Source organism: Lycium barbarum, chromosome 6 (genome assembly GCF_019175385.1).
Source record: "Lycium barbarum isolate Lr01 chromosome 6, ASM1917538v2, whole genome shotgun sequence".
NCBI lineage: Eukaryota > Viridiplantae > Streptophyta > Magnoliopsida > Solanales > Solanaceae > Lycium > Lycium barbarum.
In genome coordinates, this window is record NC_083342.1 from 125,904,911 (window position 1) to 125,932,164 (window position 27,254).

General features: G+C 36.0%; 3 protein-coding genes across 7 annotated transcripts; 2 read left to right on the plus strand and 1 right to left on the minus strand.

The window, feature by feature from the left end:
* Positions 1–745: 745 nt before the first annotated feature.
* On the plus strand, positions 746–4,534 carry LOC132598681 (uncharacterized). Of its 5 annotated transcripts, none has more exons than XM_060311695.1 (6): positions 746–1,303; positions 2,490–2,686; positions 3,202–3,300; positions 3,559–3,624; positions 3,753–3,771; positions 3,986–4,198. In XM_060311695.1, exons 1-4 carry the CDS (start codon positions 901–903, stop codon positions 3,622–3,624), a joined length of 765 nt encoding a protein of 254 aa, XP_060167678.1. In that variant the 5' UTR covers positions 746–900; the 3' UTR covers positions 3,753–3,771; positions 3,986–4,198. The 5 variants fall into 5 exon arrangements, with proteins under 5 accessions (XP_060167678.1, XP_060167676.1, XP_060167679.1 ...); XM_060311692.1 differs by having other exon boundaries at positions 747–1,303; positions 3,573–3,624; positions 3,986–4,534; XM_060311693.1 differs by lacking the exon at positions 3,753–3,771.
* Positions 4,535–8,341: 3,807 nt separating this feature from the next.
* On the plus strand, positions 8,342–9,124 carry LOC132644593 (NAC transcription factor 29-like). The gene has a single exon (XM_060361193.1). The coding sequence runs from the start codon at positions 8,342–8,344 to the stop codon at positions 9,122–9,124; it is 783 nt and encodes a 260-aa protein (XP_060217176.1).
* Positions 9,125–10,338: 1,214 nt separating this feature from the next.
* Positions 10,339–17,892, minus strand: LOC132598682 (uncharacterized). The gene is made up of 11 exons (XM_060311697.1): positions 17,435–17,892; positions 16,050–16,174; positions 14,690–15,134; positions 14,469–14,584; positions 13,572–14,355; positions 12,954–13,403; positions 12,649–12,837; positions 12,326–12,547; positions 11,463–11,781; positions 11,141–11,330; positions 10,339–10,991 (listed from the first exon to the last, which is right to left on the minus strand). The coding sequence occupies exons 1-11, from the start codon at positions 17,633–17,635 to the stop codon at positions 10,508–10,510; spliced, it is 3,525 nt and encodes a 1,174-aa protein (XP_060167680.1). The 5' UTR covers positions 17,636–17,892; the 3' UTR covers positions 10,339–10,507.
* Between the last annotated feature and the right edge of the window lie 9,362 nt (positions 17,893–27,254).

Genomic DNA, 27,254 nt, shown 5'->3' on the forward strand with positions numbered 1-27,254 from the left:
AATATTTTAAATTATAACAAACTTTGAACTATAAGTATTTTAAATTATATTCCTTCTGTATACTCTTACTTGTTCATTTTGAAAAATCGAAACATAACTTATCACGTAATCCCTAATTTATCTTTGTTATTTTATTGAAAAAGAATTTATCCTTGTTATTAAATACATTTCTTAAAATATTGAATTTATTATATTTAAAGAACGATATAGTAAATTTATCATTTTATTAATGATCCAGAGTGTCAATTGAAACATGGACAATTAAAAATGGAGATATTAGCTGAGTGATCATATCCATATCTTTAAATTTTAACTAGGTGGAGGCGATATGATCTTCTGTGATCTATCATAATTTGAATTAAGAAAAAAGTTCTAAAAGAACAACGTGTTCTATTTTTGAAAATTTATTTATTTTTGATTTCTTCGGTTACTTTCTCCGTTTCAATTTATGTGATGTATTTTTTTTTAGTCTACTTTTCTTTTTAATCTGTAAAAAGAGATATATTTTTATATTTAAAAATAATTTAATTTAAACTTTTCCTTTTATTCTTAATAAAATGATTTACAGCCACACAAATATTTTAGACCACAAATTTAAATCTTTCTTTTATTTTTAAATTTCATATCTAATCAAACTATATAACATTAATTGAGACAAATTGGGACGGAGGGAGTATATTTTATTGATTGTAGAATCCCACACATGCATATTAATCTCCTGGGAATGAAAGAGAAAAAACCAAGAAAAGGAAGAGACCAGAAAGCTGACGAGGCAGAGAGGTCATTTCTGGAAAGTGTACGACTTAGGATGAAACTTTTTTCCGGCACGTCATCTACATTTTCCCCATATAAAAACAAACCCTTCAAAATTCATTCCATCATTTCTGCTATTATGCTAACATGAAGTTGTTCCTCAATCGTCGAGGTCACCACAATCAAAACCCTAACCCTAATCACACAGCTATGCTTCCCGAATTAGCTTCCGATTCCCGTGACGGAACTGCCTCCTCCTCCTCCGCGGTGATAAATTCCGATGAGGAAGAAATGGAGGATGACGTGGATGCTACGGCGTCGTTTTCGGGCACGGAAATCGAGGATGAGCAGGACGGTAATGGTGAGCCGATAGTTGAGGAGGAGGAGGAGGATGAGGCAACTTCGAAGAGCCTTGTGGCTGTTGAGACAGATAATAATAATAATAATGCGTTTTTGAGGGCGGAAAAACCTCCAACTGATGATTGTTGTCCTATCTGCTTTGCCAATTTTGTTGTTCCTTGCCGAGGTCCCTGTGGCCACTGGTACTGCGGTAAAACAAATTTAACTAGTCTTAAAACTTACTGGTTTATTTTCAGCTTTCTTGTGATTGTTTTTATTGTAATAGCTCAAGGATATGATTTCTTATCCATAAATTGGTTACACTTAATACATAGACAACCCCTTAAATTTGTCAGCAAATTTCATTTAGACACCGAAAACTACAGTTTGTTCCTAATAGACGCTTTAGGACAGTTTTTCCAAAATTTGAACCAAAAGTGTCTAATGAGAATACTTTTATAATGTGACGTTACCTTTCTGAAAAATAAAAAAGAATACTGAACGAGTCATAGTTCGAGTGTCTAAATGAAATTTATCGGCAAGTTTAAGGGGTTCTCTAGGTATTAAGCCGATTGATCATGTGCAGTTATTTTGGATGGGGATATGGGGGAGCAGATGGGTGTTTTTTGCTCTTTTCTGAAATTTCCTTAACTACTAGCTGTTGCTAGTGAATAGTGTTCTTTTCACACTACATTTAGATTTAGCAACTCACCTTGGAGATTGACGGTGGAGAATGTGAAAGCACCACATGAAATATATATAGTTGGATTACCTTATATTACCAATTTTTTAGATATAGTTGGAAAGCCAGCTTAATCACATAATTATTTAGGTATAGGAGGCTTTAACGATGTGCAGCTAATGTCAAATCATTCTACTCAATCACTCTACCTCTTTTGGTTGAATTTTGTCGACGTATGCTCTTATTACACCCGTAGTCTCTAAAGATAAGAACCAACTATGTAGCATCTATGTCGAGAATTCAAGTATTGTATTTTATTTGGGAATCCCTTCTTCTGTCGATGCCGAGGTTTATATAGGACTGATGAGAAGATAATGATAATTTGATGCAAGTGTAGTAGGAAATTATCCTTCCTATGGCATCTTATTGATAAGGACAATATTTGAATCTTCTTGGGCATTGTCGAGATCTCTTATCTCATAAGAGTGAGGTGTCAAGTCTCTCTTGTACTCTGATATGTTTTCATTAATTGTTTCGATGTTGGTAGAGAAAAAAATAATTGCATTCTTAACTGCGTAGTTGTTGATAATATGAAAAACCACATCTTCGCCAGTCTGTCATCACAGTTGCTTGCCCTGCAGTTATTTCGATCAAGCTTTTCCCCATACTTCTTTTTGTCGACATAAGCTTTACAATTTGGTTTCTCCATGTGTAGGAGGTTGCATTTTGCAGTACTGGAATTATGGTGCCGCACTTCAGCCTTGTAACTGTCCCATGTGTTCGAGGAAGCTTACTGATTTGACACCTGAGTCATCATTGTATAGTCAGCAGGATGCTGAAGTAATTGAGGTCTTGAAAAAAGTTCGAAAGTATAATCGCCTTTTTGTGGGTGGCAGTTATGGCCTCATGCTGGTGCGTTGTACTCGTATGCTATTCTATCATATGTTGGATTTTCATAGATGGGGTTATCCTTATATTTTAAAGCATGATTGGACTATCTTTTTGGACATTGTCCCTGTCTGTTACAAATTTAGATTGGGATCTATTTATCCATGGTCCTTTGGTTCTTATAAGCTCAAAGCAGAATATCTTCTTGTTCAATCCATTAATTTCAAGATCAAGACCATGTGCTTGGAAAGAAAAGGTCATTAATATCCTTATAGAAAAAAGTCATTAATATGTGATTTCCGCGAATCCAGCAAAAGATTATGCAAATTAGGAATCAGATAATGTTTTGTTGTATCAATTGAATTGATCTGATTTGTGCTGACTTCTTACTGGTAATCCTTAAATGATAGCGGAGAGCCTCATTTTCAAGTGGTTTCTAATCCTGCACTTTTTGCTTACATAATTACTGGTTTACCATTGAGTAATAGCAGAGCGCCACATATTCTTTTATTTTTAATCCTTCTTTCTTCTTTCTGCAGAAGGTGCTCGGACTGCCCTTTTACATGAAGAGAGTGTTTAATGAAATGATGAATCCTGACAGGCCTGGTGCTCATTTGAACAAATTGCGAATTTTTGCTGTAAGTTCATCTGACAGCTACATGCTATGCTGCTACTTTAATAAGCTATTTGTGGTATTTGATTTTATAGTTCTACAGTCTCAATTCTTTTCCTCATTATTTCAAAAGTGAACATCAAATCCTCATAATTTATTAATTTTCTGGCTTTAAATGGCTGTTCCAAGTTTCTTTTCTGATCTGCTATCTCTATCTACTTTGCCATTTTATTTTTTACTATTTTGTGGTAATCTCATTTCTTGAACTTATCCGCTGAAGCAGATAATTTCTTGCAGATGTTCCTGGGACTCCTTTACACACTCAGCCCCTTTGATTTTCTCAGAATAGGTACTCACATCTATTAGTTGAGCTTGATGGATGTAGATTTTTGAAGAATAATAGACTTAAGCAATTTGTTGGAATCTTGGTCTTTTAGTACAAATAAATAAACTATGAATCTCTCTGTCACATTACAGGGAGAAGTGCTACTGAAAGGTAAATAGAAGCTGAGTATATCCTTTTTTTGGGTGTCTTTACTACTAAACTTGTCTCCTCTATTTAATTGCTGCGAGAGCTCGGCTAGGCTGAGAGCTTTTCTTTCTCCACCCTGCTTGCATGCTGGGGCGCTATTGGGTGTTTTATTTGGTGAAGAACTGAGGTTGCATTTACTCTTTCCATTGAGCTTTTGTTTATTGCTGTCTCACTGCAGGCCGTCAAAATGTCATTGATGTGTTTGATTACTCTGCCATTGCACTATCCTCGGTGTTATATTTAGTTGGGCTGTATCTTCGACGAAGACGTTTCCGCCATGTTAGGGAAATGGCTGCGGCAGATTTTGCTGCTCACTGACAGCTGCCAGTTGATGAAGCAGATACTTGTAATCAACTCATTGTGGAGCTTGAAGATTTTGGATTGCCAATGATTTTGCTCTGCTTTTATGGGTTTTCAAGGTCTTTCATAGTGGGATTTGGCAAGTTTGAGATGGTCTTGCCTACGACGACACCGTCCGCTTACCTTTGCCTGCGAGTCTGTACAGATAGATATGTATAGTGTATACTCATTTAGTTGATCTCTTTTCTATTTGTCACATATTCTTGAATATTGCCTGAAAGCGTGTAATGAATATACTTTGTCTGAGAACCACCGGAATGTTGTACTAATAATGGGTTCAACCTTACTTGAACCTGTCCTATAGGCTCCTACCAATGTATTCTTGAGTTCTGAGGAGTTTGTACTGGCTCCCTTTTTCTTTATATTACTCCTGTTATTTCTTTGGGTTGTAGCTATGCGGAATACCCCAGTATCATTAGTGTTTATTTACTTCCTTGGGTGCTCCACAGCTTGTAATGATACGTTACAGCCCTCACCTTTAATTTTGCTCTGTTTCCTATTTTGTAACCCAGTGCACCTGCATAAGAATCTTTTCGAGTTTGATTGGTGGTAGTGTCGATTTGCATGGATTTCTTTGAAGAGGGGGAAACTTCTCAGTTGAGGAAGCACTGTTACTACTCTTGGGGTCTGGGGATATGAGGACCGAATGTGTCTATAGAGAGACAGATTATCATTGTACTAATACAGAGAGCGTTTAGTGACCATTTAAGTAAACTTTTATTATTTTCCACGGATGAGTTCAAATTCAGCTCATGGCACATCTTAATTTGATTTCTATGTCCTCAGTTCTCCCTTCCAAATTCATATTTTTAGTAGGTGTTTGGTCATGCGATATGAACTCATGATTTCAAATCTGCTGTTGTTTCTGCATTTTGCACGAAATTTCAACTTCAACTTCACATCATGATTTCAAATTCAAATTCTCCAAAAAGGTATGATTCGGGATTTCAAATTATTTTAAATGTAAAACTTGACTTATAAGTTTTTATTTTGTAAAAATATTCATAAGTTGGTAGATATATTTACCAATCCTTTATATCAAATATTAAAAGATCTGCATATTGTTAGTATATTTATAACAAATTTACTCTTACCAACCATTTACCTACTACATTTACTTATACAACACATGTTCAATTTTTCTTTTTATTGAACTAATTTTTGATCACTTGATGTTGTATTTTTTAGAAAGGCGCTAGTAGCGTATCCATTTTTTTTTTTTATGAAATATGATTTGTTCATTTTGGTAAGATTGTATGAGATGCTTTTCACAATTTGTGTGGTTTTTATGTCTATGAGAAAATATACAATTTAAAAAATTCAAATTACATGTCTAAACAAAACTTCAACTTCAATTCAGATTTCATATTACGATTTCAAATCATGTCCAAACAGCTCTTCAAGTCAAATTTGAAATTGTACCCGACAAAATTACAAATAATAAGATACGTACATATATATACTCCTAAAAATCATTTTCACAAGAGTTTAGTACATTATACTATCCGATCATCTTTATATGTTGTTGCGGACTATATCTTATTTTAAGATTTTCAAATTCACACTATTAGTTGTAGATGACCTGGTGGTGCAAACGGTTATTTCTGAATAATGGTGTATATAGTATATTTCTGAATAACGGTGTACAATCAAATCTCTTTATAATTGTTATTCGTTATAACAACATTTCACTATAACGGTATGATTTTCTTCGCAATCGATTTTTCATGTTTTATTTTACTTTCCTATAACAACATTCTATCTATAACATCAGCGGCATTCATTGTAGCAGTACAATCTTTGTAAAATTACATCTCTATAACAACCATACTCAAATATTGTGTAATAATATTTTGTAAAAAAATATATTATGTATAAAAATAAAAAGCTATTGTTAAGAGTCATTGTTACTTGGGGTGAGATAGAAGAGTCAATTGCTAAGCTTTCAGATAGGCTCCAAGGGAACGCCATTGAATTCCCTTTTGCTGAAAGTTTGGACAAATTTTTTTGTCAATTCAAGCGCTATATTATCGCTAATTAGAGGCTAGAATTTACGACAATGTACAATTGTAAAATTCTTACGTCAAACTTGAAATATTGTAATTCTCAATTAATTTTAAATGCATTTGTTCCTTAGATTTTAATTCTTTATTGGTATGGTACAACTAGTATGGGTTTATTAGTAACTTATTAGTCTTTTTCAATTTCTAATTAATGAGATGTGAAAATCAATTGAGATTTTTAAGTTAACAAATATATGATTTCGTTTATATGTTACATAAAAAATATCGAAAAATAATTGTTTGCGTACTTTTGTTTATAACAGCTAAATGAGATCTAAATATCAAATGTTAGTAAACATACATAACAGCACTTCACTATAGCAGCCATAAAATTTTAGGACAAAAGCAGCTATAGTGAAGTGTTGTTATGTATATATGTATACTGTCATTTGATGTTTAGATCTCATTTAGATGTTATAAATAAAAGTACGCAAACAATTATTTATAGGTAGAATGTGGGAAGTACTCCGCGTCCATTTTTACTTGTGCAGTTTCGAAAATCAAGAGATTTTTATCATTTCATACCTATTTTACTCTTATTATTAATTATTGGGTTGGAGAAATTTTTAATGGTTGCACAACTTTTAAAGTATTTTTTTATTGATTTCAACCATTAGATTACTTAGTAATAATTAGGAGTGATATAGTAAAATTGTCATTCTATTTATGGCTCCTTAACCGGTGTATTAAGTCAATACAAGACAACTAAAAAAGGATGGAGGGAGTATATATTAGGGGGGAAAAGAAGCTCTAAACCTTCCTGTCTAGGATAAGTTTATAATTAAGTCCTACTATATAAAATATATAAGTTACAAATAAACCAATATATCTCCGAAATTATTGAAAGCGCTAGCTCTTTACAATTTTTATTTTTTGAATTACAGATCCTCATTACTCATTAATTACATCATCATCATCAACAACAACAACAACAACATACCTAGTGAATCCCACAACGTGTGGTCTGGGGAGGGTAGAGCGTACGCAGACCTTACCCCTACCTTAGGTAAGGAGGCTGTTTCCGGAAGACCCTCGGCTCAAGAAAAAGCATAGAAAATGTCAGATACAGACAAACAATTCAAAGCAATTATGAAAATGAAAACAACGAAAGTAAATAAGCCATGATAAACCATTATGTGAAAACAGATACTCGCAGAAATCAAGTGACAAGAAACTATAGAGCAATACAACTACTCGTAAGAAAGGATAAACGCGACTACCTACTAGCCTTCTACCCTAATATGAGTCCTTCATACCCTCCTATCTAAGGTCATGTCCTCGGTAAGCAGGAAATGCGTCATGTCCTGTCTAATCACCTCTGTCCAACACTTCTTCGGCCTACCTCTACCTTTTCTGAAACTGTCGCTAGCCAGCCTCTCGCACCTCCGCACTGGGGCATTTGCATCTCTCCGCATCGCATGCCCAAACCATCTCAGCTCGCTTCCCGCATCTTGTCCTCCACAGAGGCTATTAATGATTATAATATGGAGAGTATAATCTTCACAGGCTAGCCGCTTGTTAGAAAAACAAATTGTAAATAGGAAATATTCCCTCCTGCGTCCATCTAATTGGGTCAAAAAGAAACCCTAGTAAACATTCCAGAAAATACTACCGATCCTAGTGAGAAGAGAAAAAAAGAAAAGGAAAAAGAATTAATGGACAAACGAAAATAAGAAATGGAAAGTATATACTCATGCATGCAAATGGATCGTGATCCTCCTCCACATATGCTATCACATCCAATCAGCAGCTTCCGCCTAATTAAACCATATAAAGGAAATTAGCAAACAAATCAAATTCTCCTTACGTAGAAAAATGCAAAATTCAAATCGATTCATTTATAAAAATTATAATAAAAAGGAAACAAAGCAAAGCAGCTTACGTACGCATTGGTTCATTCACAAAACCTAGAGGCTGGAAACCTTTGCGAAGTAATTTAGGAAAACAGAAAAAAACTATAAATAGTTGCTCTAAGAACTATTGTAGCATTTAAACCTAACTTACGTTCTTCACCATCAAGAGAGTTACAACGTCTAGCTATAGGGTTTTAGGGAGTACATTCTTGACCACCTATCCATTAACACGATAAATTAGCTAGCATCACTAAAATAATGGCAGTATACTCATGCGATCATCAAGCTAAGGGACCTTCATCTTCTCGTCGTCCGTTGGGATATCGATTTCACCCTACGAACAAGGAACTGATGAAGTATCTATTAGGGTTTGTACGAAACAAGCCACTTCCAGAGCAGTATCAGTTCATGCAGCAGGTTGATCTTTACGCGGACAAGGAGCCATGGCAGATTTTCGAAGCTTCTGAGGGCACCAACAACACTCGTTACTTCATTACGCCGCAGAAGAAAGAGAAGCCTGAGTGGAAAAGATTTGCGCGAAGAGTGGGGAACGGAACATGGAAGACACAAAGCAAAGGGAAAGAGGTATTTGACGATAAAGGGAGATTGATGGGGTACGTCAAAAGTTTGAAGTACATCCCAGCTAAAAAATCGTCGAACAATGCTAATGGCGAGTGGTTGATGACTGAGTACTCTCTGTATGGTGGATATTTGGATGCTAAGGAAAGGAAGAACAAGGGTTACGTAATTTGTAAGATCAAGAAGAAGGAAAAACCCGGTGATAAGAAAAAAGGAAACAATAGTAAGGTAGTTAAAGATGAGGATATGAAAGACGCTGAAGAATTCATTGATTCTGTTATGCAAGAAGAAGTAGTTGAAGAAGGCATTAATGGAAGAATATCCAGTGATGATATACGACTCGTCGCGGAAGATGATTATCAGGAGAACAATATCGAATACCTAAAGGGAGACCAAGTTGAAGACCATATACTTGCTATTTTAGATGATATTGATCTGTGGGGTTTAGACTTTGTACCGTAGATCTATGCTTTTCTAGATAGTTTTATTATAGGTTTATTCCCTAGCTATTAATTTGACAAAGTCACAAGCTTGTAAACTGTTTCTCAATTTACGACTATCAATGTATTCTGAACTTTAAATTCTCACGTTTCTGAAATTAAATCTGTAACTGGTTATATACAAGTCGACGTAAAGATGACCATTGCTAATTAGTTTGTTAGATTTTTTCGTTATTCCTGTATTTCTCTCTGAAATATACTTGTTTATTTGGGTCCTGCAGTGGAGGCGGCCATTTCAGCTAGCTACGTAGTAGAGTATTTAGTTGTAGCCGCCTGGAAAGAAGAGTCTGTCTTTGCTACACACACTATTATATATCGAATCGATTCACCTTCTGGTGCTACTGTCATCCAGTTATTACTATAGTTACTTCTAAATTTGGTAACTATATATAAACAAGTAACCTCTAGATGCGAAGTGTGAAGTACCTAGTTGAAAGTTAATTTCAATATTCTGCAGGGTGTGGTTTACTTTACACTTGCATTATTTACGTTGATCAAATAATGTGGCTCCGTATGCCAAGATAAGGTATACTAATTAAAACTTTTGTATAATAATTAAGTATAGAGTTCAATTTTCTTACAACCCAGGACTAGTTACTATGTCTTTAAAAGTGGGATGTTATTAATTAGTTTCAAGTGAAACTTTACCAGCTATTTAGATTTATTTAAAGCTCACCTACAGACTGGTAGCCCCAGGCTGACTTGAGAAGGAAGATCATGCAACTAGATTTAAAGCTCACCTATAGACTGGTAGCCCCTGGCTGACTTGAGAATAGATGTGGTATGGATGGAAGTTTAAACATGTCCTGATCTGTGATGAAAATGTTTTTATACAGCCATGATTCTACGATTATGTAGATTAATGTTATGCGAGTCAACTCGCACGCACCTCCAATATTCAATGAGCATTTAATCTTTTGTGTAGTTGAGGAGTAGGCGCCACATGAGAAGCAGGGTGAAATGGATCATTCCAAATGCTATCTTCTTGGAGTGAAGAGAACACAACCGTACGGGACTAACCAAAGTAATGGAAAATAGATGACAGCGATTAAAAACTCTACTTGCACTTTCCTTTTAGGCTTGGGAGCTCTGTTTTAGGCTCCTGTCTTCGTAGCCCAACACAGTGCAGGTTTTTTACATCCCATGTGCATTCATTATTTCTCAAACTTAAATATATATACAAGCAAGCGTTTTAGTGCCTTATTTCAGCAAATACCCCTACATTCTCTAGGTTTCCAGTCACATTAATAACAATAACCTTCAATCTAGGGAGACTATGAGATTCACAGCTAAATGATACACAGAATAATAACTACATGCCCTGATATATACAAAAGAATGACCTTCACATATTATGTACTAACTGTGCATACCAAGGACCATGAACATTCACACTCACGCGTGCTGCCATAACCAATACAGAGGCAGCTTCCACAATCTCGTTGATTAGAGCAGTTGCTCCCACCTGCCGCAGAGCCATTTCAGCCAATTCTCTTCCATGTCTTCCGTTTCCCCCAAGTACAACTCCTTTTCCAGCCAAATATATTGCCCGGGCTACATGTACAAAAATAGCATCCCCAGCTTGCAGGCTCTTGGACAACATCCTAGTCATGATCTCCTTGATCTGCTGAAGCTTCATCACATCAGTACCATTGTTGCCATGCTCTAAAGGTTTGCCAAGTGTCTCTATGATCTCTTGAATACCAGCATCATTGTTGGAGTCGAGGAGCTCAGAAAGCGCTTTGGCACTTCCCTGAACAATTTTATCCATATCTGCTGCACTTGTTACCATTTGCATACTCTGAAGAACCTGTCTTTGGACTAGAATGCTGCAGAATCATAATCAAGACAGTAAGTAAATCATCAAACGGAGAGTAACAGATATCAAAGTAAGAGCATTTCTCATCTCACAGCCTCTTTCTTTTCATTTTGCAGCGGGAGGGGGACGGGGAGGGGAATGAGATGGAGTAAAAGTTACCTGGTAGCTATTACAATGATTTTTTGGACTTTTGCCTGAACAACCCTTAGTCTAAAGAAGTTCAGCTGCATAGTTTCAGGCAACTCTTCTTGCGTCAGACCAGATACTGCATTTACCAACTTTAACAAGCCCAGCCTCACCAATAAATCAACCTTATCCCCCGTGCATTCTTGGCATTCATCTACAGCTTCTGAAAAACAAGAGACAGTCGCTAGTGAGGTAATAGATACAGGCAGTTTAGGCAGTTGAATGCTCTTACATTAATCTGATGCCATTTGGAATTTAAAGGGGTAAGCAAGGGGCCGACTCTGAGGTAACCAACCTGTAGAGGTCGAAGGTGCATGATTATTAGTCAATTTAACTGAAAAGCTTCCTCCAGTTCTAAGGGTGGCAGAAGGAAGGAAACGATCCTGTTCACTTGTCAGGCCTGATAGAGCCTCCTGGTGTTCATTCCATTCCTGGTCCATAGAATCTCTGACAGATAAAAGCCACTGCGATGTTAAGGGTAAGGCGGTCATAGCCACAGAAGGAAGACCGTAACGCTTGGTGAAAGCTTTGCTCAAATAATCAAAAGCTGCAGGTCCTTTGAGAATCGGTTCCAACATTCTAATCCTTGCCTTGCTTATTTCTTGTTTCAGCAGCTGCACGAAAAAAAAAGGAATGTCACACCACATACTGGGTTCAGAAAAATACAGAGACAGCAGAATTGGAAAGAAGAAGAACAATCGTCCTCAAAGACATTGCTGATGGAAAATCTCTGTCTAAAGACTTGTCTGTTAAGCAAAGCGGTACAGCAATTATGTCAGGAGAATCATTCGTAAGAGATGTGCCCATAGAAACTTCCAAGATGAACTCAAACACCAGACACCGTGACAGCGTACCCCCTGTATTAACATACCCGCAACCTAGACAGTGTTTTGGAATGTGGTCCCTATCTAGACTATCACAAAATGCCACTTTTATCATCTTACAGATGATTTATGCGCCCCCGATTCCACAGCATAGAAAGAGAACGGGAGAAGGGAGAGAGATCAAGAAAATAAGAAGTTCAGTATATGTTTATTTTATTACCATAAAGTTGGAAGTAAAGTCTCCTACTTTGAAACAATAGACATACTCATCTTGCAGAACCATCCACAAAGTCAGTTAGCTGAAAGAATGAAAGATGTTCAGAAAGATTTTTACCTGTATCTTTTCCAGTACAAAACGCAAACCCCTGACTAGTGCCAGGATAAATGAATTTCCAGACCCATCCCGACATATATCAGCTAGTTCTCTAAACAGCTTTTGACTATTTGCTTTTAGCTCATCCTCCTTAGCTGGAGAGGAGAGTTTCTGCAAAGTGACCAGTGTGAAATCCATGATCTTTTGGAGATAATCCATGTCAAGTTTGCCTGAGATCAACAACTAAAGAAGGAAGACGCGAATTATTCGATGGATAAAGAAGCTTGCTCATACCATAAGGTTAAAGGAATCAGGCATATGAGAATTAATGATCAGGTAGGTACCTGAGAGAGAATGTCAATATCTATAGCTTCATTAATCTCTTGTCTCCAGCTCTGAGGAGCCAAGCTACAAAGTTCATCTCTGGCTTCTCTCATTAGATCAACAACTCGGTTGTATCTAGGTTCATCCTCTTTCAAGGATTCCATAACACTATCCCAGAAAGCCTTCTCCATTGTTTCTCTGACTTTGTCCTATAAAAGTCATCAGAGCAGAACGATCAATTAAAATTTCTACTCTCCCTTTCAGTTTTCAAGCGCCTACCAACTGTGCTTTGGTTTAGTAAATCAAGATGTAAGATTGCACTTACCTTAATACTATTATTGACTTCATCAGCAACTTTTGTAGACTCAGCAAATTCAAGACGCTGACCATGAATAGACTCGTTCACAATTAATTCATTCTCCATTTCCAATCCCTCACCGATACGGGATGACTGCATGCTGCTATTGGCAGAAGAACCGACCTTTGGACTTAGTTCATCCCTAAATAAGGAGCGCACCACACGGTTTGGCTTCTGATCACTCACCTCAAGCAAATTCTCTCCTTTAGAATCCCCAAGAGAAGAAGAGGCACTTGCAAGAGCAGTTGGGCTTGGAGATACTGAATGCAAAATTGGAGAGCCCACAGGACTCCCATTTTCTTTAGCTTCGAAAAATTTGCTTCGTGTGTCAGAAATTGCATTGTCCATCCGTTCAATACCAGCATCTCCACTAATATTGAGCACCTTTTCTCTGAGAAGTCTCTGATCTTCTGTCACCTACATGACAGGAATGACAGAGTCAAAAACTAAGCTCGATAAGAATGAATCTTCTTGACAGTAGCAACGTTCTCTGAACCAAGAAGCTAATATAAAGAATCTAAAGATATTGAAGGAATAACAACTCTTAATGTTACTAAGGAAAAAGAAAATCTAGGGGTAAAAAACCTGTTTCTGGATAGCCTTCAGATCATGAGTAAGAGCACCAATATCTCCTTCAGGAGTCATTCGGCATTTTTTAATCATAGAGAGTTCAAGCTGGCAAGCAGCTCTAACCAAATCCTCCTCTAAAGACTGGGCATCTTTAACCTTCCACACCACAAAGCAATTCAAGTAAGAGCACCATGCTGAATCAAACTCTGTCAGTTGCGACTTGAAGGTCCTGTGCCTTGCCAATCCACAATCAGAATCCCCATTGGAAGTCTGGATGGAGCCATTCAAAATTATCCTAAGCAGCAGCTCGAACTCTCTGACAAAATTTTCAGCAGATTTGGCCAGGGAAATCTCACGCTCCCCTTTACCACTGAACACTGCATCAGGGTGACCTAGAATCATATATGCACACAGCACGATTCGAACTGGATACCTCGACAGCTTAACTGGAGGTTTGGCTGCTGGTGAGTTGGATACTGTTTTTTTTGCACCACCACTGCGGAGAGATCTCCTTGGTGTAGCCTTTTTTTTGGGTGAAGCTACTCGCTTGAGAAGATGATCAATGTCACCCCAACCAAAGGTACTTGTGGCATTGTCAACCTCACGCGACAATTTGAAGCGAAGCTCAAGCCGATCGAGCAAACCTTTCACTCTCTGTAGTGTATTAAGCGATTCAATCTTCAGTGCTAGCTGCTCAAATGGCATTACCTTAACTGTATTCTCATTAATTCCCAGCATAGTATAAGCTTTTGCAAGATGGAAGGTAGTCTTTTCACGTGTAAGGAACTGCTTCCAACACCTGTAAAAAATACTTACAAGATGTCACCACCTCCGTACATCTTATTTACTGTCAGTAATTTGATGCACCTAGGAAAATTTGTCTAACGAAAGAGGTTTTGCTACTTCCTTTACCTTGCTAATTTCTTTGAAAGCAGGTCAGCCTGGTCATGTATCTTATCATAACTGTCACAAAAAGGATTATGTGATTTTCCTCTCTGCATCAAGTATTCTTCTCTCTGTCTCTTTGCCTGTTCATTGTCAAGTTCCAAAATGATAGAACTAGTGTCACACATTATAGAGTGGACATAAATATTAAAATTTACTTAACTTGAATCAAGTGCATATGTTCTTACCCTTTGTAGCTTGTCTTCTATTTTATTTTTCATTTCCCTTCTTTTGACCTCTTCCTGGTGAGAAACGGACTTCGCAACACTCCGCGCTTGCATGACTCTAGCACATGCCCTCCTCTTTTCAGCTTCCAGCAATCCCATCCTCTTCTTCTCAGCAGCCGCACGCTTTTGACAAATTGCAGCCCGCACCCGCTCTTTATACTTGCTCTCACGAGCCATTCGACGTAATAATGATTGAGATGTCCTCTCCCTCAGTGTGGCCCTCCTTTGACGTTTAGCTTTTAGGAGAAGCATTCTATTTACCTCAGCCTGCTGAACACGCAACTCCACCTTTGTACCCAGTTCAGCTCGTTCCTGTTTGAAGCGCATTTCTGCTTCAGTTTTAGCTGCCTGCCTCAACTCATCTAATTTTGTCAGACGCAACTTAGCCTTCGCTAGAATGCTCATCCTGCGAATAAAGAGAGCTTAGAACGCGAAATTAATGGAATGGACTGCACAACCACACAGAATAACCTACTAAACATGAACAGAAAAGAGTCCTACTCATTATATTGTGAAAGATTAACATTTAGCAGCATGGCATGCACAATCATACAGTTACACGAGGTCAATCAGTTCTTTAACTCTACTAGTTATATTAATCCGGCAAACAATAGAGATTATGCGCATACATCAAATCAAAGTAATCTTTGCCCCTGCTTTTGCTTTTCTTTAGGCAAGTGTACTTGAGTATGGGATGTGTTTCCCTTTGAAAGAATCTTCAATTTAGACCGTATTGGTTAAATGCACTGGTACAAGTATTTGAATCCAGAAACAAGATCCTTTAACTCAAATAGTTTGCTTTAAAAGAAGAAGAATCTATTAGTACATATGGAGATATAAACAAGCTCAAGCAGACATTCTTCAATGATCAACAGAAAAGAAAAAGCTCAAGTAGTGAACATCCACGGTGATTTAACAAAAAATTCCTAACCCCGTTTGAAAGGAGAGATCATGAATGAAATACAGTTAGCAATAAAAAGGAAGTCCGACATAATGATAGTTTGAACGACTGTCAAGAAAAGAGAACATAATTCGGTTACATGTCAGAGCCCCACAAATTGCTATAATGACGAACTGAAAAAGGCCTATAGAGCAAGTTAAAAGACCAGCAAATGTAATGATTTAGAATGGTCTGCATAATCATGATGAATCACATGGCAAATTATATTATACTTTTCAATGAAAGCCCCTGAGCTCTGTCAAATGATCCACTCTGTAACAAGGTGTATTTTTTTTAAAATGCAGCAGAAAGTTACTCAGAACAAACATTATGAAAAGTTTAGATTCAGGTACAAAACTACATAAAAAAAAAAGTAGTTGCCTTTTCTCCTCGGCAGCCTGAAGTTTAGCCTCGAGACGCTGTCCAAGATCTTCTCCGTGAGTTGGAGACTGTGAGGGGCTTCTGGGCTTCGGTCTGGCTTTGCTCGACAGATACTCATGGAATTTCTGCTTGATACCAAATTGCAAGTTTTAATGGAAGGATTATCCCCCAAAAAAGAATATATATATATATATATATATATAAAACAAAATAGCATGACAGAAAATCATTATGTAACTTATTCATCTTTATGCTTCCTGCTAATGAAAAACCTTCTAGGATCATAACAAATAAAAAAAATTAACCAGGAATTAGCATCTGTTTTAACTAAAAAAAGCTGTTAAAATATCATACCCCAAAAAATGAAAAGATAAAATAGGGAACAGATTATATAACAAAAAAGTACAAAAATACGTATAATAAAATATCAAGGTAACAGTGGAACTATGATCAATATTGTACTTCTAATAAAAATATCGGAACATAACTTTTTTATCACAACAAATTCAGGGTTTAGTCTTTAGTTGATTTTAAGAAAAAAACATAGCCTTTAGTTGATTTCTTGATGGAATATATTTAAAAATAGGATTGAACAAAAACCAAGAAAATGGCCTTTTTCCTCATGACCTAACAAAGAACTGTAACATAAAAGGAAAACATCACACACCTCTACCTAACACAACAAACAACCGTACGAACCAGATAAAATTACAACAAAGGCAAAGCTTTTCACTAAATTCAAAATATTTTTATTTAGGAAACAACAAAGTATATGTACTTAACAAAACCAGAACTTTGAACAAAACTGATATTCAAAGTTAATCATGCACTTCACTAGTATTACCAAAAACGACAAGTTCAAACTGAAAGAGTCTTTGGTTAATTGCTTGATTGAGTATATTTTTTAAAAGAAGGGATGAACAAAAACCAAGAAAATGGCCTTTTTCCTCATGACCTAACAAAGAACTGTAACATTAAGGAATGAATCGCACACCTCTACCTAACACAACAAACAACCAAAAAAACAAGACAAAATTACAAGAGAGGCAAAGCTTTTCCCAACATAATTTTTTTTTATTTATTTAGAAAAGAAAATATCTACTTAATCAAAAACCAGGACTAAAAAACAAAACTCATATCTGAAACTTAATCATGCACTTCACTAATATTACCAAAAACGGCATACTCACAACGAAGAAAAAAAATTACTCCCTCTATCCCAACATTTATGTCAAAATAAAAAAGTTTGACTATCAAAATAGGAACTGTATTAGATTGCACAGAAGAGGGAGTAACAGTTAAGTAGACTCTTTGAAGAAGAAAATCCTAAAAAAAGAAAGTTTTGATTATTGATTGTCTAGAGCTTATCAGAAAAGAATTAAGACCTGTCGACGAAGATCAGCGCCACGTAGCTTAGCCTCAATTTCTTCAACAGTAGAAGGAGATGTTGTTTTAGGTTCCGACAGCTTTTGAAGAATCCTAGGTGGAACCCTGGGCGGCGACAACGTTGTTGCTCCGTCATCACTCGCCGGAATTTCCATCGCTATTCCACCTATTTTCCCTCTTTCCGGCGACTCCACTTCCATATCTACAACCAAACAACTTCTAAAAAGAAAAATACTCAAATAACAAACCGATCAAATCACTTCTTACAACTTTAGATTTTGATCTAATGGATTATTACAACGCTTTAAATTGGATAATCCAGGAATATTTAAACCAAATTGAAAATTTGAATTTCGAGAAAAGTCGCGATGATTTGTGAAGAGAGAGAGAGCTTTTTTATTTGTTTTGTAAATGTATATTTTGGGAGCTTTTTGGGGCTTGCTTTTTCTTTTTTCTTATTATTTATAAAAAATTAGATTAGATTATGAGAATGGAATTGCTTTTGTGTGTCAAATGTACAGGTGCGTGCAAAATGACGGAAAGGCGTGTTGGAATATTATTGGGTTTCTTATCCAGAAAGACTGCCACGTCATTATTTTGTCTCTCAACGGTACTCCCACTTTAGTTTTCTTTGTTGCTCTTTTACAGTTTTAACCCTTGCTCGTCCTTTTTCGGACCTTATGTTTCTACTACATACTCCCTTCATGTTGTTTGATACCCAAACTAAATTATCTCGGGATCATAATTTCGAGACTAATTTATCTCATTTGAGAGATAAATAAAATAATTTTAAAATTAGTGGGATAATGTGGGATATCTCATCTTTAAGATTGTGCTTCATTTTATATTTTGTTTGATAGAAGGTATAAATTTATCTCATCCCATGATACCTTCTACCAAATATGATACAAAATTAGTGCTGGGACATCCCAGCTTATACCATGTATCTGCTTAACCTTTTTATTTGGTTGAAAATAAGTTTTTACTTATATAATAAAAAAATAAAAAAATCTTTCAAATTTACTCCTATTTAGATAAGTGAATTTTTATGTAATCAAGACTGTATTAGTTAGGTAATATTTAATTAAGGATAGTTTAGTCAAGCTATTTTTTTAGGAGTTAATATTTTTTTTAAAATGTGTAAAATGCTAAGTAGACAACTATTTTGAATAGGATTAGTACTAAATACAGATTCACCGATCCTGTCATATTTTAATTGGTTTTGATAGAATATGAACGTCTTTATATATTTCGAATCTGTTTAGATAGTTTGATTTTATTATTGTTGACGACTTATTGGATGGATACCTACCTGATATAAATGTTAGTAGTATTTTATTTATGGGAGATTAAGATGAAAGACTCTGCGAAATTCTCATTTACATTAATTTTTCTTAAAGTAAACGACATAGTAATGGTATCTTTTATATACTTGCCTTATATGAAGCTTTCTTTTTATTTTTAGAATACTATGACCAATCATAAATGGAGATAGAGAATCTATTTGCACGATTTCCTGTTTCGTATATAAGAAAATAAGAAATTTTTAGATGTTTTTATTGAAAAATATTATTTTATACGTATTTTGAAATAACTAGATTAGTAGATAAGTAAATTGAAAAGGATTAAGGTCCAACATAACATTTTTCACTGAAAATTTAATGTACTTTTGGTAATTTGATAAACCTTATACTAATATTTTCATGTTCTTTATCAAAATATTGAATTTAGCTCTATAAGCTGTTCAAAAAGTAGAACCAAATTCAAACGGAAAAAATGGTCAAATGGAGTATATTCAGTTACTCTCAAATAAAAAGCATGAAAGAAATATAGCAACAAATAACTTATTAATTTGCCTCATGATAAATGCATACATTTGTTCAAACGAAAGAATTAGGCCACAATTGTGAGATATATACATAAGTCTACGGATTACTTGGACACATGTGGTATTTTGGAGTTTGATTTGGTAAAACGTCCTTTTCTTTAAATACTCTATCTATTGCTTGTTCTAGTATTTTCTTGTTCGAGATGAATTTGGCCCATGTGATGAGTTTTCCCCTTTACTTTTTCCTTCCAATTTTTGTTTTTCTCTTTCTTTTTTATGGTAATCATACTCGAAGCCTCAACATCTTACAAAGTCAATGATTACATGTGAGAGGCTAGCTATTGTGAAAATGTGGATTATTTTTGTACTCTAAGTGGTGTTTGGTACGTAGTTAAAATTATCCCCGAATTATAATTTTTAGACTAATTTATTCTATTTCATGAGATTATTTTATCCCATATGAGAGATGAGATAAAATAATCTCAGGATAAGTAGGATAAGGTGAGATATCCCACCCTTAGGATAAGGCTTCATTTTGTACCGTGTTTGGTAGGAGGTATAAATTTATCTTGAAATAAATTTATACATACCTCCTACCAAACACAGTACAAAAAATTAGTGCTGGGATATCCCAGCCTATACCATGCACTGAACGACCCCTAAGTGATATAATGCAAGTTTCCTAAAATATCTATGGATTCAACTTTTATTATTGGAATAATATGTGGAGCCTTTATTTGATCAGGCAATTTGCAGGATTGCCCTTCGCTGGGGTGGTCTTTAATTTTCGTCCCTCAAATTGGTGGTCTTTAACTTTTAACTTTCGCTAAAATTTCTTGATTTTGGGTTTGAACCCTGCTCAGTCAAAAACAAAAATAAAAATTTGCAAGATAGAATTTGGATTCGCAAATCCAAACATTTGCTTTGCGATTTTTTTTTTTTTTACTGAGCTGGGATTCGAACCCACAAACCTCGAAATACTAGGCAAGGGGCAAAACTTAAAGACCACCCCAAATGAGGGGCAATTCGCGAAAAAAATGTATTTCATCAAGAAAAAGCTCATGCCAATTCTTTGGACAACTTACATAAATAACTACCTTTTAATGATCGTACCTACCTTTTTTGCTATTTACAATTCATAGCTACATTTAGGCATTTTCGCTGCATTTGTTGTATTTCAATGTATTTGAATACACTGTTCAGTTGTATCCAACCTTATCTGATGTCACGTGTATTTGGATACATGCAACCCTATCTGATGTCACATGTATTTGGATACATGCAACCTTAATTTTTCTGAATACATGTTTATTCAAAACATTAGTGCATATAAATACACGACGGGGCTATGTATTTTAGTGTGTTTATATATTGATGTATCATTTTGTTTTGGGTGTAGCTGAATATATTCGACTGTATTTAAACGTATTTCAATAAATTTTCAGATGCAAAATTTCAAATACACAGTATTTGCTCGAAAAATTGTATATATATAAATCATTCAAACAACACATACAATCAAATACATCTAGTTTGCGCCCAAAAATACAATCAGCCAACAACTGTATTTGTAAGTATTTCAACAAAATTTCAGATGCAAAACTCAAATACACTGTATTTACTTAAAAGATTGTATGCAAACATATGTGCATAGATCATTCAACCAACACATACAGTCAAAGACATCTAGCTTGCCCCCCAGAATACAATCAGTCAACGATTATATTTGACTGTATTTCAACAAAATTTCAGATGCAAAATTTCAAATACACTCAAATTTGAGATACAAGAAAGAGAAGAAGCCATGAAGTACACTTAAATATACTCAAATTTGAGATACAAGAACAAGAATGACGAGCGGGTGTATTTGCTACTTTTTTTCGGTGACGAGCAGGTGTATTTGATTAACTCTCGAAATCCAAATAACAAGAAGTTGGGACGGAGGGAGTACATCTTTTTTTCGTTTTCAGGAAAAATGATTTTTTTTTAGTGAACCTTTATCTCTTGTTCACGGCCTATAGCCATGTTCCACCATGAAAATATACACAACAACAGTCTCACACAAATCACAAACGACAATGCCTTAGTAAACTAAACTGTAATCCATAATTATCTCTTCTGCAAGAAAAATGGCGACATTAGCTTCTTCTTCATCTCTCTGTAATTCCCCTTCACTTATCCATTCTTTAACAATCGACGGTGATTCAGGATGAAGACAGTTGGCGCCGATCTAGTGGTGTCGTCGTGGAGGAGGAAGAGGCGGAGGCAGATCTGGCCGGAGTCCCGCACTGGAGAGAGGGAAAGGAGAGAGAGGCGAGGGAGAAATAAGCCATAAAACTTAATGTATTTGGTATAACTGTGATAGGTAAATTAGAAAATTACGATAGTTATTAAATATAAATAAATTAAAAGATAGTCATTATCAATAATTACCTCTTAGAGGTAGTTATGACAAATAATTATTCCTTATTATAATTTACGTATGAACAAATTTTTAATAGCTTATTCACTCGCATCAAATTGTTTTCATGATCCATTTGATTAGGGAGATATAGCTCGGCTGGTAGATTTCATGAGCTCTTGCAATTGGGTTGTTACGATTACTAGTAATTCTGGATAAATATGTTATATATTGACACATAATTTAATTTTTTTGTGTTAATATAACTATATATCATTTAACTCAGCGGTATGTAAGTGTGTGGGTGAAGCTAGTTCTTTAGCTGTGAATTGGTAGAACTCAATAACTTTAGTTCAAACTCTATATTTATATTAAAAATGAATTTGATTTTTTTTATCAATAATATATAGCCATAGTTCAATAAATAAATAAAATAATTCAAAACCAGTCTGCGTGAATGACTTTCTACTAAAGTAAAAATTTAATCGTTAAGAGCCCGTTTGGATTGGCTTATAAGCTGTTTTCAATTTTTTTAAGTGTTTGACTAGCCAGCTTAAAGTCATTTTGTGCTTAAAATAAGCTCAAAAAAATAATTGGGCCCATTTGACTTAGTTTATCTAAAACAGCTTATAAGCCAAAAAAAAAAAATTAAACTACCCCAACTTATTTTTTTTTAACTTATAAGCTGTTTGCAGCTTATAGGCATAAGTCCATCCAAACACGCTCTAAGTTACGACTTACTAAGGTATAGTAAAAGTTTTGAGCGCGGACTAATTTATGGTTATCTCCTGTTGGAGCTTTTCTTGGTATAAAACAGTGTTTGTTGTGTTACAAATAGTTTCACTTACCCAAAAAGGATATCCGAACAAATTTTAAAAAATTATGAAGTACTACCGCTACTACTAATATACCATGGTGAGGACATAACTGTAAATTCATCCACCCTTGTTTTTAGAATTACTCTACGCCTCTGTGAAGCAACTTGAGAGACGTGACGCTTCGCCGTAACGGGAAACGAAACTCTCTTCTAAAGGACTAACGGAAATCCGACGTCATCCACGCACATAAGCTATCATCCCCACTCTCGCGAGTATATAAACTTGCTAGACTTGCTTTCCCTAACTACTACCAACTTGTTCGGATTGATTTTATATTAGACGTTTTTAAGTAGTTGTTTGGACAGGCGATTTCAAATCATGGTTTTATGTTATGAGATAAAATTAATGTTTAGACATGCGATTTCATTTCATGGTTTTATGTCATGAAATAAAATTCCAAATCATTCAAAAAGACATGATTTGGGATTTCAAACTATGGTTTCAAAAATTTTAAAGGTAAACCTTGATCCATAAGTTTATATTTTGTAAAAAAAAATTATAAGATGGTAGTATTTTTAACAATTACTCCCACCAACCATTTATCAACCTCATTAGCTTCTACCAACCTTTATTTATGTTCTAACTTCTACCAAGTCATAGTTACATTACTATTCATGTTAGATTTTCTTTTTTATTAAACTAAAGTTTGATCAATTGATGTTGTATTCTTTTTTAGAAGGCCTTCTAGTAGCGTATTAATTTTGTTATAAACTATGACTTGCTCATCGGTAAGATTGTATAATAATTGAGAATTTTTTGATAGTTTTCACAACTTGTGGGGTTTTTATGTTTATAAAAAAAAAGTACAACTTAAGAAATTCAAATTGCATGTCCACAGGTGATTTCAAATCATAGATTCATCTTATGGTTTCAAATCATGTCTAAACGGCACCTAAGCATTTTGTACGGGGGCGGAGCTAGGTAGGGCTAAGAGGGTTCGGATATACCCCTTCAGCATAAAATTACACTATCTATATATTGTTAAAATTATTTTTTATGTTACATAGTACAACAACAACAACAACCCAGTGAAATCCCATATCTTGGGGTCTGGGGAGGGTAGAATGTACGCAGACCTTACTCCTACCAAGGTAGGATGACTGTTTCCGAGAGACTCTAGGCTCAATAGAAGCATAAAAAGGGAGTCAGATAAGGTTAAAAGATTCAAAACGATATTGCAATGAAATAATGCAAGCTTAACAGTAAAACAGGATAATCAGGGAATTCAAAGCGATATGGAAATGCAAATAACGAAAGCGGCACAGATAAAATAGAGTAATCAAAGTACAGAAAGTAGCAAATAATAACATAAATCATAACACGAGAAATTATAATGCGCTAATGCGCCTACTAATAAGGAAAGATAACGAGACTTATCTACTAGCCTTCTACCCTAATGTGGGTCCTCCACACCCTCCTATCTAAGGTCATATCCTCGGTAAGCTGTAACTGCGTCATGTCCTGTCTAATCACCTCTCCCCAATATTTCTTTGGCCTACCCCTACCTCTTCTGAAACCATCCATGGCTAACCTCTCACACCTCCGCACTGGGGCATCTATGTCTCTCCTCTTCACATGCCCAAACCATCTCAGTCGCATTTTCCACATCTTGTCTTCCACCGAGGCCACTCCCACCTTATCCCGAATAGCCTTATTTCTAATCCTATCGCTCCTAGTGTGCCCACACATCCATCTCAACATTCTCATCTCGGCAACTTTCATCTTTTGGACGTGAGAGATCTTAACTGGCCAACACTCCGCCCCATACAACATAGCCGGTCTAACCACCACTCTGTAGAACTTGCCCTTAAGTTGTGGTGGCACCTTCTTGTCACATAGCACTCTGTAAGCTAGCCTCCATTTCATCCACCCTACCCCAATACGATGTGTGACATCATCGTCAATCTCCCCGCTGCCTTGCATGATAGACCCAAGGTACTTGAAACTACTTTTCTTTTGGATGGCCTGAGCACCAAGCCTAACTTCCACGCCAACCTCCTGAGGTGTCTCACTGAACTTACACTCTAAGTACTCAGTCTTGGTCCTACTCAGCTTAAATCCTTTAGACTCCAAGGTATGTCTCTAATCCTCCAGCTTAGCGTTAACTCCGCTACGAGTCTCATCGATCAGGACTATGTCGTCCGCGAAAAGCATACATCATGGCACCTCACCTTGAATTTGTCGCGTCAATCTATCCATCACCAAAGCGAATAAAAACGGACTAAGAGTTGATCCTTGATGCAACCCCATCACAACTGGAAAGTGCTCTGAGTCCCCTCCTACAGTCCTTACTCTAGTTTTGGCTTCCTCATACATGTCCTTGATCACCCTAATGTATGCTACAGGTACACCTTTAGCCTCCAAACATCTCCATAGGATTTCTCTTGGAACTTTATCGTAAGCCTTTTCTAGGTCGATGAATACCATATGCAAGTCCCTCTTCCTCTCCCTATACTGCTCCACCAGTCTCCTCACAAGATGAATGGCTTCTGTAGTTGAGCGTCCCGGCATAAATCCGAACTGGTTCTCTGAAATAGACACTCCTCTCCTCACCCTCATCTCCACCACTCTTTCCCACACTTTCATAGTATGGCTTAGTAGCTTGATGTTATATCCCGTGTTTTCGCATAATCGGAAATCGTGAAAATAATTAAGACTTGCATGTTATAAGAAAATAATTGATTTTAGTTAAAATGTCTATGTTGTTTATGAAAATATTGGTGTGGAAATGTGGAGGAGGTCCAAGGGCAAAAATTGGAATTTCGGAAATTAGTTTCGGGAATTACAAAATGAGATTTTAACGAATTGGGCCAAGAAAAATTTGGAACAAAATTTGAAGCCCAAATGGAGGGGTGGCCAGCCATAGGCCTTGGCCCAAGCCCCATTTTAAATGGTCGTGTGCATTACATGTGACCATTGATCAAGATAAATATCATTGTATACATAGAATTTTCAAGAAACAAAAATCAAACACACCTTGGGAGCAAAAACCCCCTTCGGCCGAACCCCTTTTTCCCAACAACAAATAATTTTCCTAGCTTGGTTTTCAATCCAAAAATCTTGTTTTTCTTGTAGTTGTAGCAAGTGCAAGACGCTCTCCGACGTGATACAATTAGTTTGGCGAAAGAGCGACGTTTGCGGCAAATCGGAATTTCAAGAAAAAGGTGAGAAATCTATGTTTTTATGTTATGAAATGGGTTTATATGTTATAGTGATTGATATTGCATGAAGATTATGGGAGTGTGGTGTGTTTGTGCATGGCGTGTGTGAGTGTGAAGGGTGTGTTTGGCCGTGAGCTATAGTGTGATGAAGGGGAGGTAAATTTGATTTTGTTTAGTTTGTTAGTTGTGTCGTTGTGACATTTATGACGTAAATGAATGTCTAACGAGTTGAATTGGCATTGAAAATGGTTGCGGGTTTTTATGGGAATTTATACGATTTTTGTATATTCTTATATAATTGTGAAAGTAAGACTTTAAATGTGGATTATGGTTGTTGTTAATGAATTTGGAATGGAACAATGCGAGTTAGTATGTTCTTCGTAGTTGTTGACGTTTCGGATGGAATATGGAAAGTGACGAATCATTCGAACTTGTGTATATTGCTCGGAATGTTATTGGGGATGTGTTTGAATAACCTTGAATGAGTAAATGAATACAATAATGTGGACGTTAGTTTGGTATTGTGAAATTTGAATGAAAGTTGTCGATATATATAGAAAGGAAGAATATTAATGTTAGAGTGATTTTGTTATGACTTATGATGTTTGTGATATTGTGGGCTGTTGTGTTGATGTATATTGAGCCGAGCTAAGTCTCGGGGGTGTTATATATATATAGGGGAAATGCTGCCCAAATTTCGGTATACAAAAATGAAGTTAAGTGAATTCTTAAGCCTTGAAATCTCTAATTGGTAACTTTGACCATTTGCAGATTCTGAGCGAAACGGGACTTAAGTTTTGGGCGAGCGTAAGTCGTATATAAGGTATGTAAGGCTACCCACTCCTTCTTTTGGCATGTCTTAGGTATGCTAGGTTGATATCGGAACCCCGGGAGCAATCCTGCTCCTCGAAATCCGAATTATAAAATGTCTACTATTCATTCAATTGAATTGAAGCTTAAAGACCTTATTTTGGCTAGAAAGGAACCAAATGTCTGAAACTTATGCAAACGTCGTCGGATCACTTCGAAACCTTTATGTATGATCCCATAGACCCCAAATGTCCGTAATTCATGTTCGCCACCTCGACTTGACCCGAGGTGGGCCCGCTAACCTCGAGATGCCTTATTTGTCCTATTAGGCTCTCCCTTTGGAACAATTTCGATAAGGGGTCTTCGATTATGAAATTGTCTTCTATGAAAGGATGTTTTGATTACTATAATATACTAAGCTATACTTTGAGCCACACGTACCACTTTGAGAACACTTCTGTGAAATGAACTTCCGTACTAATTAATTATTCGACTACTTTAATTAATGAATTGACTTATGAAGTAATTAAGTTTTGAAAAGCTATTTTGATATACAAATTGCATTGTTTGCTCACGACTCCGCTCGTGCCCTTATTAGGATTCGTTCACCGGTTCCCGGGCCGGTTATGATTCGTGCGCATTATGATAAATTCGGCTGTATGCTGTGTTACGGTTCCCGAGACCTCGCCATAGGGCCGGGTTCCGTTTGGTGTTATGTTGTGATATGGCCGGTGATATGAT

Excerpts from the sequence above, each read along its gene's own strand:
- LOC132598681 (XM_060311691.1), top strand. The coding sequence starts at position 901 with ATGAAGTTGTTCCTCAATCGTCGAGGTCACCACAATCAAAACCCTAAC. Across the intron at positions 2,687-3,201 it reads GCAGTTATGGCCTCATGCTG|AAGGTGCTCGGACTGCCCTT; the intron begins GTGCGTTGTACT and ends TTCTTTCTGCAG. Across the intron at positions 3,625-3,985 it reads CTTTGATTTTCTCAGAATAG|GCCGTCAAAATGTCATTGAT; the intron begins GTACTCACATCT and ends GTCTCACTGCAG.
- LOC132598682 (XM_060311697.1), bottom strand. The coding sequence starts at position 17,635 with ATGGAAGTGGAGTCGCCGGAAAGAGGGAAAATAGGTGGAATAGCGATG. Across the intron at positions 14,585-14,689 it reads TAGAAGACAAGCTACAAAGG|GCAAAGAGACAGAGAGAAGA; the intron begins GTAAGAACATAT and ends GACAATGAACAG. Across the intron at positions 10,992-11,140 it reads ATCATTGTAATAGCTACCAG|CATTCTAGTCCAAAGACAGG; the intron begins GTAACTTTTACT and ends ATGATTCTGCAG.
- LOC132644593 (XM_060361193.1), top strand. The coding sequence starts at position 8,342 with ATGGCAGTATACTCATGCGATCATCAAGCTAAGGGACCTTCATCTTCT.